Below are 14,241 nucleotides of genomic sequence, written 5' to 3' on the forward strand. Positions count from 1 at the left end.
TGAAAAAAAAACTGAGTTACTAGTGGCTATTCAGTAGAGGTTCAAACGCATTGATCAATAGGGATCCCTAAAGCACAGTATTTCTCAATGTGAAGCTCCATATCTCTAAAAATCGAGTGAGTGAGCACACCGTTTCTCTGACTAACTCTTGGCTGAAATGAATGATTTGTTATGCTACAGCTCAGGCTTTCCCCCGTATCTTCACGCTTAACAGCGTCAGCTTGGAATTCTATTATGAATATGGCTGCCATGTTATGTGGTTCTGGGGAAATGAGAGGGCTTGTTTTGGCAGTGCTTCGTGTGTGTGTGTGTGTGTGTGTGTGTGTGTGTGTGTGTGTGTGCCGTGCATTTAACTTACCTCCCCAATCGTTTGGGCAAGCCTGGAGCCGGAGCAATGCCATTCCACATTAACAAGCAGAACGACTCCAAAATAGGAAGAGTAGTGTGTGTGTCATGTATTGCGATTCAATTATTCAAATTTTCTCAAAATGAATGTCACAAGGTAAAAATAGTCAACATTTATCTACAGGTGCCACAACAGAAAAACTTTGCCGCTGTATACATTAGTGAGTGAACGTGTGTAATTGCAGCCTTCAGTATGTCTTCTTGAATGCCTATTGAACAGTGAGTTCTGAGTCAGCCTACTTTGAGTTGAACATTGGTCATCTAAGGTCAGCAGATAACTGTGCATGGTCACAATTCAGGTTTAAAATAGCAACTGATGTCAGCCTATACAGATCATACTGTATAAACGTTGTCCTCCAGTTTTCTTTTGTCTATGAGACTGCACCGTTTCAGGTCTTCTCACTTTGCTCTGCTTTCCCAAAGGTCATCCCTTTCAAGATGACACCTGTGCCCAACAGCTGGAACTCGGCGGTGAACGAATCAGAGATACTTATGAAAAGGTAAGTCACTGGAGGTCAATAGACTAAGTGGCCAATTATGACACACAAAGGTCATCTTCTTCTAATAGAGGCACTGCCTCTTCCCGTCTGTCAGTCGCACAATGGCTAGTCTGCCACCGACACCCTCTGTCAATGACAACAGTACAAAGCGTCTGAATATGCTGAATGAATGCCCATTCGGTCTATTGAGAGGGAGTAGAGAGATCGACGAGATAACTGGAATCCATTTGACATGTGCTCAGCAGACCTGTTGGTTTTCTGTCAAATACTTTTTCATCAAACTTGCCTGGAGTTCCATATGGGCGCTGTCAGTGTTTGCATATTTGGGTCTATTCCATTGGTTCCATTGCAGCACAAGATTAGCCAAGCTGAAGTAATTGATATAATAAATACTATTTGAACTCAGGTGTGGTAGTCAGACCCATATATATATATATATATATATATATATATACAGTAAAAGTCAAAGGTTTGGACACCTACTCGTTCAAGAGTTTTTCTTCATTTTTTTTTTTTTACAATTTTCTACATTGTAGAATATTACTGAAGACATCAAAACTATGAAATAACACATATGGAATCATGTTTCAACCCAAAAAGTGTTAAAAAAAAGTGTTATGGTCAAACAGTTCTATTTTTGCTTCATCAGACCAGAGGACATTTCTCCAAAAAGTCCCCATGTGCAGTTGCAAACTGTAGTCTGGCTTTTTTTTATGGCGGTTTTGGAGCAGTGGCTTCTTCCTTGCTGAGCGGCCTTTCAGGTTATGTCGATATAGGACTCGTTTTGCTGTGGATATAGATACTTTTGTACCTGTTTCCTCCAGCATCTTCACAAGGTCCTTTGCTGTTGTTCTGGGATTCATTTGCACTTTTCGGACCAAAGTACCTTCAGGCGTTTGGAAATTGCTCCCAAGGATGAACCAGAGTTGTGGAGGTCCACAATTTGTTTTCTGAGGCCTTGGCTGATTTCTTTTGATTTTCCCATCATGTCAAGCAAAGAGGCACACAATTAGCCTATCAGAAGCTTTTAAAATCATTATATAATTTTCTGGAATTTTCCAAGCTGTTTGAAGGCAAAGTCAACTTTGTGTATATAAACTTCTGACCCACTGGAATTGTGGTACAGTGAATTATCAGTGAAATAATTTGTCTGTAAACAACTGTTGGAAAAATTACTTGTGTCATGTACAAAGTAGATGTCCTAATCGACTTGCAAAAATACAGTTTGTTAACAAGAAATTTCTGGAGTGGTTGAAAAACAAGTTTTAATGACTCAAACCAAAGTGTATGTAAACTTCCAATTTCAACTGTAGATATTCCATAAAAAAATCAGTCGTTTCCAGCTACCATAGTAATTTACAACATTAACCATGTCTACACTGTATTTCTGATCAATTTGATGTGTGTTTTCTTTCAAAAACAAGGACATTTCTAAGTGACCCCAAACTATTGAACTGTAGTGTATATATATTTTATACGATTCCCTGTCTCCTTCTTTCTCCATCTTTCAGTCACACAGAGATGGCTGGTCATATAGAGTCTATAGCGACCAAAGCTTTCATGGCCTCCAACCAGACCTACTCTCTCCTGATGGACCTACTGGAGGACAACTCTGTTGAGGAATACATCAGCAACCTCACGGAGCAGTGAGTAACTAGGCATCACACACAGGCTGGGAATTGCCAGGGACTTCCCCCTTTCATCACAATACTTAGGTGCCGATATATGTATCGCGATTCTCACCATTCTATATGCATTGTTACGAAACCAATAACCAGACTACTGGTTTTTGCTGCACTCGTTATGTCTAGGGGTCTTGGGTCTAGTTAACTGGTATGTAACCTCATTTTAAGATGTGCATCTATGTGAGAAATCAGCATATGCGCGTAGGTGTTGAATGTACATGTGCCTAGGGAGGCAACAACCTTACCTTGGTCCAAGGCCAGTTCTACCGTTCTTGACCTCTTGGTCGGCCAGTCCAAGTGGATCGTTAAGTGTTCAGATGGTGATGAAAATAAATGTATACAAAAGGAAAATACAAACAGGTGTCATGGAAATGACCACTAAGGACCTCAATGTCAAGCTTAAATTAATTTAAGTTTATTCACGCCAGTGGATAGATTACAGACAAACAGCACCTCGTGTGGAGTTTAGTCAGAAGCTCTGATGAGGTTTTTCCCCCATCAGTGTATTTATACCATCGCTTCAGGTTACACAAAGATAGCCAAGTGCATCCTTTCTCAGCAAAGCGTTTTGCTCCCAGTGATCGGCTGCAGAGGAGGAGATCACCTGGCAACCACAGTCTGGGCGTTCAGCCAATATTTCCACTCCCGCTGACCTTGTGAGAACAAACCTCAGACACCGTGTCTGTCTACAACAGGCACATTTCTAAGTATGCAACAGGTCAAACATATGATAAGTGTGAGACACTGAAAAAGCAGAAAGAGACATAGTACAATTCTACTACACTACCACTCCTTTTATCACTTATTCATGATAGTTAACAATATTTTACGCATGTCTCTCAAAAGAGAGGTATCTATACTAAAATTAGAAACTCAAACAAAAAGAGAACACCCAGGAAACCAGTGTGCCTCAAACCTTATCCCATTACCCTTACTGGTAAATGCTTTAACAAGGCACAGTGCCACTCATTCCTGTGGGTTCTCCTCAGGGTAGAACGGCATCTCATGAAAAAACAGCTGATCATCACAGTCATTGCGTGGGGGGGGGGGGGGGGGGGGGCATTAAACATCAAAACTGCAGTCAGACGAGAAGCTAAAGATGAACAGATTACTTCACAACAGGCAAGCATCATAATAATATCAACCAGGAAAACTAAACCAACCATAATCCAACTCCAAGCGGGCTGTCATGTGCCTTTTACTGAGGAGTGGCTTCCGTCTGGCCCCTCTACCATAACGGCCTGATCGGTGGAGTGATGCAGAGATGGTTGTCCTTCTGGAAGGTTCTCCCATCTCCCCAAAGGAACTCTGGAGCTCTGTCAGAGTGACCATCGGGTTCTTGGTCACCTCCCTGATCAAGGCCCTTCTCCCTCGATTGCTCCGTTTGGCCGGGCGTCCAGCTCTAGGAAGAGTCTTGGTGGTTCCAAACAATTCCTTCGACCTCATGGCTTGGTTTTTGCTCTGACATGCACTGTCAACTGTGGGACCTTATATAGACAGGTGTGTCCCTTTCCAAATCATGTCCAATCAATTGAATTTACCAGAGGTGGACTCCAAATCAAGTTGTAGAAACATCTCAAGGATGATCAATGGAGACAGGATGCACCTGAGCTCAATTTCGAGTCTCAAAGTAAACGTTTTGAATGCTTATGTAAATAAGGTATTTTCTGTTTATATATTTTTTTATAAATTTACCAAAATGTAAAAAAAATCTGTTTTCGCTTTGTCATTATAGGGTACTGTGTGTACATTGAAGAGGGGGGGAAATGATTTAATTCAATTTCGAATAAGGCTGTAATGTAACAAAATGTGGAAATAGTGAGAGGGTCTGAATACTTTCCGTATGTACTATATGTATATTTTTTACTGCTCTAGGGATACAGCTATTGTTTGGATAACCCTATTTACTATTATTTATTGATTGTATTATTATTTTAAAATATTACGCTCAATGTAATGTGCACTGCAGAGAACACCGGAAAAAGAATTACCACTGAGTTAAATTATTGTCTTTTTTGTTTATGTGTCAACTAATCCTATAAGGGATGGGATGCCAACTGGAGATTTGACAGGAAAACAAAATATCAGTCATTCATTCTCAGACACACCTACACAGTACACGCGCAGATACACAGTCTATCTCTTTCCCTCTCTCTCTTTTTCTCTCTCGCTCTCTTGCCGGCACCATCCCTCCAACACTGTCTCTCTTTAAAGGCTCCACATAAGGTGCGAAAAAGCCTGTTAGCCTGCACAGAGCAAGGATAAAAACAGCCGTGCCCTAAGAGATGTTCCTTGCCCCTTGAAGCAATATCTGAACACAGTACCTAATTTCCACAATTTTGTTGCTCCTCTGTCACTCTATATATTTTTCCCAAACAGGGCCCAGAAGTGGTTTAGTTAGCTGTAGCGGTGCCCTACAACAAAATGTCATAAACCTGCCTCTTTTTTTGCAGCTCTTTAAGGCACACTGGTTGAGAAAGTAAGACATTTAGTCACAGGGGAACAGCTCTATTCCTTCCTCTTTAAGCCTATTGCTTTCAGGGGCTGCTTTCATGGAGTAGCAGCATGGAAGGAGCAGCATCGCTTAGCATGAGATTGCTCTGAGGATTATCCCAAACACTCAACGAAAAAATGCAAATCCCTCTGGTGGCCACGCCTCGATGGGAGTTGGTGGGAGGCAAGAAACTTGAAATTGATTTCCTTCATACCAGCACTAGTCTGCTTGGTTCTGGGGAATTCTGTCATTCTTTCAGAGCAATTTGGTGGGTAGAAAGCAGGAAGTGTGTGTGTGTGCACACGTGTCCATTGATAAATATGAGGGACACTCAAGAATCAAAACACTGAACGATCTAACCTCTTTCTCTCCCTCTTCACCCTCCCCTTTCTTTCTCTATCTCGCTTTCTATTTTTCTTTCTCTCTTTCTCTCTCCCCCTCCGCCCGCTCTCCCTTTCTATCTCTCTCTCTTTCTATCTCTCTTTCAGAATGGCAGACATGCAGCAGATGAAGGAGAATTTGACGGCCCAGGTGAATGAGACTCTAGCCATTCAGCTGTCTCTGGAGGAGGAGTCTGGTGAGATCATGGTTGCCTTTGTTAACCTCACATCCTCCATATTGGAGCTGTCCAAAAAGATGCCCAACCCCTCATCAGGAACCAACCAATCAGACCCCAGCCTAAGATCGGGTGCCAACCAAACAGAGGTCAGTGGCTACGAGGGTCAGGGGTAACAAAAATGTATTGTACTCTCAAGTTGACTGACCGGATGGATGGATGGATGGATGGATGGATGGATGGATGGATGGATGGATGGATGGATGGAATGATGGATGAATGGATCACTGCTGTGCGTCCCTTCCCTCAGGGTGTTGAGCTGAGCAACAGGACATCTGAGCTGGCGTTCCATGTCCAGTCTAAAGAAGAACTGGCCAGTAAGATCAGAGAGGAGATTGAGCCTCGAATACAGACCGCCCACAACAACCTTGCTGCCATACAGGACATGCACAAGGTAAAGGGGGCTTTATCTTCACACTACAGTAGATCATGATGTCAGAATTGCCTTTATTTATTTATTTACATGCAACCGAAATTTGACCTGGTGAAATGGTGCTAACAACAACAAACAGAATACACTGTACCAATAGACAAAATAACTGACACATAATTCACATGCAGTGTCAGTCTGTAAACTACAGGTATTGGGGGCTGCATCATTCGTGTTTTCTCATGTTAAGCCTGACAATTCACAAAGCTATACAAGGTGCTGCAATGCTGACATTTAGACTGTTGGCTGGCGGAAATAATGTAATTACTTGTTCAGTAATACAAGTTGGAAAAACAAACAATGCGGATTGTAAAATACATTTTCGATGCAACTGCATACTAACAAGCTACCAATAGATTTTTCTAGAATATACAACTGTCCTGTATAGCCTACCTGAACCTGCACGACCTGATCCATCCTTGCACTCTCTCCCAGCTTGGATGGAAATTTGTGGTGCCTAAACCCATCCTATTAATGCCAAATAATAGTCAGTCCACCCTCAAAACACCAGCTTACTAGGGATCGTTTTATTATGCAGTGTAGCCTACTATCTATAGCTCGTATTTAGCTGCTATTTATACACTTTTTAAATAAAAAATTACACATCAAATAGCCTAACAATTCTCCTGAAGTATTCCTTGTGACATCTCTCTCTGTTGTCTGTCTCTTTTTCTCTTTATGTCTCTTAGGAAAAAAATGCTATGTGTCTGTGCTTGTCTGTAGTAGCTCCAGTATGCGACTGCGTTGCCTTGTATTTTTGTGATCAAATATTTTCACCACGGCCTTTAGGCCTAGGTTGCAGGCCCAACGGGCCCGACACACAATGCCAGTATGAACGAAATCGCAAACCACTTTTTTTTTGGCCTTCAAGAACTGTTAAAAAAGATACGTCTGTCCGCATCTGCCAATTTATTGGCTGTCCAGCATCCAGATGACCCGTCCGCAGAACTTCCTGTACAGTCAATCTCTTTTCGTAACCTGTTGAGGCTCATTTAAAGATGTTGCCGAACTGCTTATCACCACTTCCTTCTGCCCAGTTTCCCTCATGTTGCTATGGTAATCAAGCTGTTTTTAACCATTGATAGATAGTTCTTTACTAGTTTTAGTTTAGAAAACTACCTAAGAACAAAGCTTTAGGCTCTGTCTGATTGCACTGTCGCCGTCATAGCGTTGAACACTGCATTTGTTCACCGATGTCCCCTTACTTTTAATCAGTTCAATAATTTATTTTTCAAAGCCTGAGGCACTTTAATCAGTCACATTCTTGAAGCCCAAAAAACAGGGGTTATTGTGTGACATCGATGACATGCACATGAGCCCCCAGAGCTCGTTGCCCCTCCCCCCCTGCCTTGCAGGGGCTGTGGAGGTGTCTGGTACACCAGTGAGTACCCCCAACAGTACATGTTTGTTGTAGCCCCAGATAAACACACCTGATTCAGCTCACAGAGGGCTTGATGATTTGTTGACAAGTTGAATCAGGTGTGTTTGTCTGGGCTTAATAAAAATTGTAGGCTACTGTTGGGGTAGAACTGGAGAACTGGAGTTCGGAAACACTGCAGTAGATGGTAGATGCTTCTGGTCAGGTTGTTGTGCAGTCTAATGTCACTCATGTCCCTGAGGTTCTGTGAGGTTCACTCCCCCTTCTCTCTCCATCCCTGGTGCCTCTGCAGCTGACAGTTCAAGCCCAGGGGTCAAAGGTCATTGCCCTGTCATCGGTGGTGACAGGGAAGGAAGTGGAGTCAAAGGCCATTACCCTGCGGAGAGAACTGGAAGGTGACATTTACAGCATTTTGTATTTGTTTCCATTTCTGTTGTTTTACATTTCCGACAGTTTGCTTAGTTTTCACATCCCCATCACTGCAATAGCAGCCCACAAAGTTATTCCAATCAAATCAAGAGAAAAAAATGATACTGAGAAAAACAACTATAAGCCAAATGTAACCATTCCGAATGTGTCTCACCCTGTTACTCTCCCCTTGTCATTTTGTGTGGGGAGTAAGAGCATCTGCGATTGTGGTCTCAAATGCACTTTCAGTTTCACAGCCTTCAATTCATTATAATAATATGTTCACTGTTTATAAAAAATCTAAATAAACAAGGTGCCACTTCGGATTTGTTGTTGGAAATGTCATCAGGGGAATCTGAGTAAAATGGAATAAAGTGGAAAGGGACTAGAAGTAATATTTTCTCACCAACTGTGTTACTAGTACATAGATTGTGTGAAATAGAATAGTCTTACACTACCCATTGTCAGTTATTATCACTTCTGTAGCCATGTCGCTGGCCAACCTGCGTTGCCCCTCTTCATCCCTCAGACATGCAGAGAGAGTGGCCTCAAAGGCAGGCCCAGACAAAGGCTGCTCTGAAGAGGGAGAGGCTGCTGAGGGAGAAGGTTCTGGAAGACGTCAGTAAGAAGGTGAACCAGACCAAGCGAGTCCTTAGGCCTGCCTTGGAAAGCGCTACCCTCTCCAACGCTACCGCACAAGAAGCAAAACACACCGCAAATGCCCTGTCTAAAGTAAGTATGGGTGTGGGGTGGCATAGATGTGTGCGTGTTGTGCGTGTGTGCATGCGTGAGCTATGTTTCCAACTCACCCTGTGGGTTGAGCAATGAGATTCCATTCACGTAACACACCTCACCCCTCGGAACCATGTTCATTTATCTCTTTCCTTTATTCTTCATATTCCTCTGTGTTTTTCTCTGAGCCCAGGAGGCCAAGGCCACCCTAACCCAGGGCAAGCACACGAGGACATTGTCTGCCCAGCTCAGCTCATCTGTAGACATAACCCTGCAGCAGCTGGCTGAGCAGGAGAACCACACTGTTCAGGCACAAACCCAGGCGAACGCAGAGGTATAACCAAAACACAGCCACTAATCAACCACACTACCCAGGCACAAGCACAACTCAATGTAGAGGTATAACCAAACCACGTGATTCAGAAATTAGGGAGAGAGATTTTTTTAATTCGAGAAGAATGGATAAACTAGTTAAGGATACTATGGTTGTCATGTTTCACATTGTATTTATTAACTACAAAAAGGTCAGACGTGTTTTTAACTCTAGTTCTGCTCTGCGCACACAAGTTTGTTAGCTAGCTAGCTAGATCTGATCCAACTTTAAGCCAACTCTCGGAAGTTCAAATACATTCCAAGTTCCTTAATAGATGCCGCTCCTACTAATTCTTTGGGGCTATTTCAGGTAATGCATGTCATAACAAGGTGCTGAGCGCTTCAAGCCTCCTCCTCCACTCTCTCTCGCTCTCTCCGCACCAACAAAAGTTCAGTCACATCTAGCCTTGACACTTGTCTGTCCAGGACAAGTGACTGTTAGCACAATGCATAGTGTTTGTATTTGTCTTCATTATGATTAAACCATGCTGTTACGGCAAAAGATTTGCTCTTTTGCCATAATACAGATTTTTCCCAAATAGATTAAATAGCTTACCAGCTCCATAACAAGCTGCTCTGAGTAATTTAATGTCAAGCTAAATAAAAAACAAAAAAATGATTTCAGAGGTTTAAAAGGGAACAGAAAGGAATGCTATAACCGGTAGTTGTTTTGGATTCGAACCGGATCAGTACTTTATTTTGCTGGTCGGAACAGTAAAATGGAACAAAATAAATAATGGTTCTGTTGAGAACAAAATGATTGTAAAATACTTTTGGTTCCAACCACTGGTTCCATACACTCTTGTTTTAATCAAGGTGTATCAATGTGTCCATTTGGCAGAGGCTGATGCTCTCGCATAAGTTGATTTTGAACTTTTAGATTTTTATCATTTTATTCCATTTTTTATGATTAACCACTTGACAATGATTTTGAGAAACTAAAACGTTATTGTTGAAATTAAACTGGTCCATTTCAAATAACGCATTTGAAAATCATACCTGGCATGCAGATCAGTAGAAATGGTAGGATAAATTGTAAGCTTCCCCAAACTTGAAACTCATGCACCACCTTTGGTCTTTACTGTAACACCCACAAAAGAATGTGGAGGTCCCGTGAAAAAAACCTGCCCCCCTCTATAGAAATCAAATTCCCATCTAACTGATTGGTCCTGTCGCTGGACCTACCCGCCTCTGTTTTTGTAAAAAAGCTTGGAGAAATGTAACCACTATCAAAATCATAGACTGAGCTATGGATGCAAGGACTGACCATGCATGATATCAACACGATCGTTTTAACCATGTTTTGAAGCCATACAGTGTTTGATTACATTCGCGTTGTTCACAAATATATATATATATTTTGTTATATACTGTATATACTGTATATATCTTGGGTTTTGATGAGTATGACAGTTGATCTCGGCTCATGAGGCATTTAAAAGTTATATTCTTCAAGAATCAACGGGTCTACAGTATATCATACAAGTCCAGAAATTGATGTATAAACTAAGGATTCTTAGCTTTAAGGTCTTGGTGAGCAGTTACTTCGTAGAATCAGATGTGCTAAAGGAGGGTTGGACTGAGAACTCACAGGATGGTAGATCTCCAGGAAGAGGGTTGGACTGAACTTACAGGATGGTAGATCTCCAGGAAGAGGGTTGGAAAGCCCTGATCTATGCACGTGATGTCACTGTATATTTCTCCCTCTGTGATCACCAGCCTGTAGAGTCTCTGGCCAGTGTAAAGGTGAACATCCAGGCAGCTAAGCTGCAGCTTGAGGCCTACTCCCTCACACTCACCCAGCTCGTCAGTAAAATAGGTAAGTTCAAACCTGCTGACGTTTTCAATATAGTGCACTACTTTTGGGCCCATCAGGTCAAAAGTAGAACAATAGGGTGCCATTTGGGATGCACATACATTTCATGCAGTAACAAATGCAACATTTCAGATCAACCAGAAACGTCTACACTTACATGTTACTGCCCTCGCCACTGATCAGACTTGACTTCCATCCAGTCAGTCATATGTCAGATAGAGAAGTCAGAATGGTCATTAGTAAATTGGTCCAAAAGGATTGCTCATACGGAGAAGGATTATCCTGACCTCAACCCACAACTCTAGGGTTGAGATAATGAAGCAATAACACACAAGGGGGTGTGCCTGGATACAGCCTTTAGCCATGTTATATTGGCCATATATCACAAACCACAGAGATATCTTATTGCTATTATAAGTTGGTTACCAACGTAATTAGAGAAAAATACAAAAATGTTTTGTCATACCCGTGGCATACGGTCTGATATACCACGGCTGTCAGCCAATCAGCATTCAGGGCTCGAACTACCCAGTTTATACATTTATACATACACTGGTATAAATCATGTAAATTAAACCCCTAAAATATTGCTATAGTTTTATTGATTTAAATGCAGAAACTAGCTGTGCATGAATTGATTAAATGGTTTTCTACAGTTCCCGTCTGGCCCTGTCAATGAGTCACTAGGAGTCACTTATAGCTGGCGGGGTGTGTGGGACGATCCTGATCGAGAAATATCCCTCTATTAACCCCGTTATTGGGGGGGCACAACATGGTGGCACACAGATGTCAGAAGACAAGAGCCCTGCTGATGGCAAAAGTTTAATACTACACTCTTAGAAAAAAGGGTTTCAAAAGGGTTCTTCAGCTGTCCACATAGGAAAACCCTTTTTGGTTCCAAGTAGAACTATTATGGGAACCATAATGGTTTCTTCAAATGGTTATCCTATGGGGACAGCTGAAGCACCCTTTTAGGTTCTAGCTAGCAGCTTTTTTACTGAGAGTGTAGGCCTGCTCAATACTCCTAGCTTTAAAGTACCCTGTTCATCCCTCCTTCTGTGTCTCACGCTTTTTCAAAATAACTCCTGAAAGAACAATGTAGTACCTCAAATACTATTTTTTTCTGTTGACCAGATGGGGGCATGGCGCTGGAACGGTTTGAACGTATACTGAGTGAGACGGCAGTGCGGTTGAGTGTTCTGCGTGGCAGCGTGGAGAGCCCGGCCCTGAACGTGAAGATCCAGACCCTGCGATCAGCCGCCCAGGACCAGAACAGCCAGCTGACCCACCTGGAACAGGACCTGCAGGAGATCAGACAGGAGAGAGACAGTCTGAAGGACATTGCCCTGCACCTGCCCCAGACCTGTCCTCAGGCCTCGGGGATAGAGGGACACTAGGATCGGGGCACCAGGAGGACACTAGAGCCCTAGTCCATGCATTCTACCGCCTTCCTGGTGTATACACACTCGTTCACAACACTTCAATGATTTAAAAGAGAGGTCCCACCATGTTTCTTACACCAGAATAATTGTAATTGGGCATAGGAAGGTGAAGAGGGGACAAGTAGGGCCACAGATGATGGATAGGACATTGGTATTTTAATTATTTAGGGGAGATAGTATCTGAGTCCCAAAATGCACCCTATTCCATATAGTGGACTAATTTTGACCAGGGCCCATAGGGCAAAAGTAGTGCACTGTGTAGGTATTAGGGTGCCGTTTGGGACACAGCCATAGATGAGGAGTGTAGGTGGAATCATCCAGGTATCCTTCTTAGTTTGTTCTTCAGTACTGTGGTTGTGGTTGTGCATCCCCCTTTGCTGCAGTACAGTCACACAGTTCTACCACTTTGTGTCTGTGCTTTTCAAACTTTGACCTCTACTATACTGACCTGGCTGATACCGTCAGTACCACTAAATCAAACCGTATTGGTCTTATACACATATTTAGCAGATATTCAGCCATAAGCAGTTTTCCATTGCCATTGCCCGCTTTCAACTTCCACCATCATTATCACGTTCTTTCTTTTAATTCTACCCCTCACTCCTTTTTGGCTTTAACCGTCCTCTCTCCTGTTCTAGCCTCTTAATCCCCTCTCTCCATCCCTCCTTCTAAATCCATATCACCCCTGCCCTGTTTCCTTAGTGTTTATGTTAATTCTCATTTAATTTCCCCCTTCATATTTCCAACAGCATTTGAATTCATCTGTGAATAATAACAGTCAGCTAGCTCCCTGTGTTCTATCAAGTTTTAAATAATGCTGATTTTCCACTTTGGAGGAAGGAGTGTTTGCGCTGTGGCGCTTCTCCAACCTGACACATTCATTTACACTTGAGTTATTTTTCATCAGCCCACCATAATTAACAATTAGTCATTTTGCCCTCTGTAGGGTTCAGCCTTCTACTGCAAACACACAGCCACAGACACACACACACACACACACATAGTTTGGGATTCTGCGTGTGCCCCTCGCTTTTCCTCAATCTCCTTTTTTCACTTTTCTCTAAAACATTCTACCTTTCTCTCTATCTTTCTTTCTCTCTCTCTTTCTCTCTCTGAGCAAATTATCTTCTCTTGTCTGGCAAATGGAAAAGGACTAAAACAGCTAACTGTTTGTTTGTTCTATGTGGGTACCTGAGGCTGGAATACCTGCTGAATTATGGAAAATATAGAAATGGGACCTCTGCAAAGAATATGTTCCATTTCAGCAGGTGATTGTATTTTGTCGGACAACAAATAGTATATGATTGGTTTTGTGTTTAGATAATAGCCAGAAAAACTGTTGAAAGCAAAAAATGAAAATAAAATGGATTGTGGGTGTGTGTGTGTGTGTGTGTGCACGCGCGTGCATGTTTGTGTGATTTTGTAAACAACATCTCTTTGCAATATCTCCTTCTGGCCACATATTGGTGCTGTTTACTAGTATTGAAGAAACAAGCACAGCAATTGCCAAAGCCATAGACAAGACTGTATAATGAACACCTAAAAATGTATACTGAATCAAATATCGATGATGAAAAGCAGTGATAGAAGTGCCTTATATAAATAAAATTGTTACATTAATAACTTCAGACTTGATGGGACTATATTTCTGTTCAATATTGGATCACTTATTGTAGATAAAACTAACATAAAACCTCCATGCAGTTATTGCATTTACCACACGGAGGAGACAAAGACTCACAAGAATTTCTGGCATCCAGAGAACATCACTTGCTGTGTGTTGTTGACCCATATATACAGTACCAGTCAAAGGTTTGGACAAACCTACTCATTCAAGGGTTTGTCTTTATTTGGACTATTTTCTACATTGTAGAATAATAGTGAAGACATCAAAACTACGAAATAACACATGTAATCATGTAGTAACCAAAAAGTGTTAAACAAATCAAAATATATTTTAGAT

General features: G+C 42.0%; 1 protein-coding gene across 1 annotated transcript in view; it reads left to right on the forward strand.

Moving 5' to 3' along the window:
• Window positions 1–13,906, forward strand: part of lamc3 (laminin, gamma 3) — a 230,062-nt gene extending 216,156 nt beyond the window's left edge. Inside the window, exons 20-28 of the mRNA XM_021590589.3 lie at window positions 829–905; window positions 2,417–2,551; window positions 5,573–5,789; window positions 5,951–6,094; window positions 7,801–7,903; window positions 8,446–8,648; window positions 8,842–8,982; window positions 10,740–10,839; window positions 11,971–13,906. Coding sequence (XP_021446264.3) covers window positions 829–905; window positions 2,417–2,551; window positions 5,573–5,789; window positions 5,951–6,094; window positions 7,801–7,903; window positions 8,446–8,648; window positions 8,842–8,982; window positions 10,740–10,839; window positions 11,971–12,233 — 1,383 coding nt within the window. The 3' untranslated portion in view covers window positions 12,234–13,906. The remainder of the gene's footprint in view (window positions 1–828; window positions 906–2,416; window positions 2,552–5,572; window positions 5,790–5,950; window positions 6,095–7,800; window positions 7,904–8,445; window positions 8,649–8,841; window positions 8,983–10,739; window positions 10,840–11,970) is intronic.
• The last annotated feature ends 335 nt before the right edge of the window (window positions 13,907–14,241 follow it).

Source organism: Oncorhynchus mykiss, chromosome 29, assembly GCF_057628025.1.
Source record: "Oncorhynchus mykiss isolate SJ-2025 chromosome 29, ASM5762802v1, whole genome shotgun sequence".
NCBI lineage: Eukaryota > Metazoa > Chordata > Actinopteri > Salmoniformes > Salmonidae > Oncorhynchus > Oncorhynchus mykiss.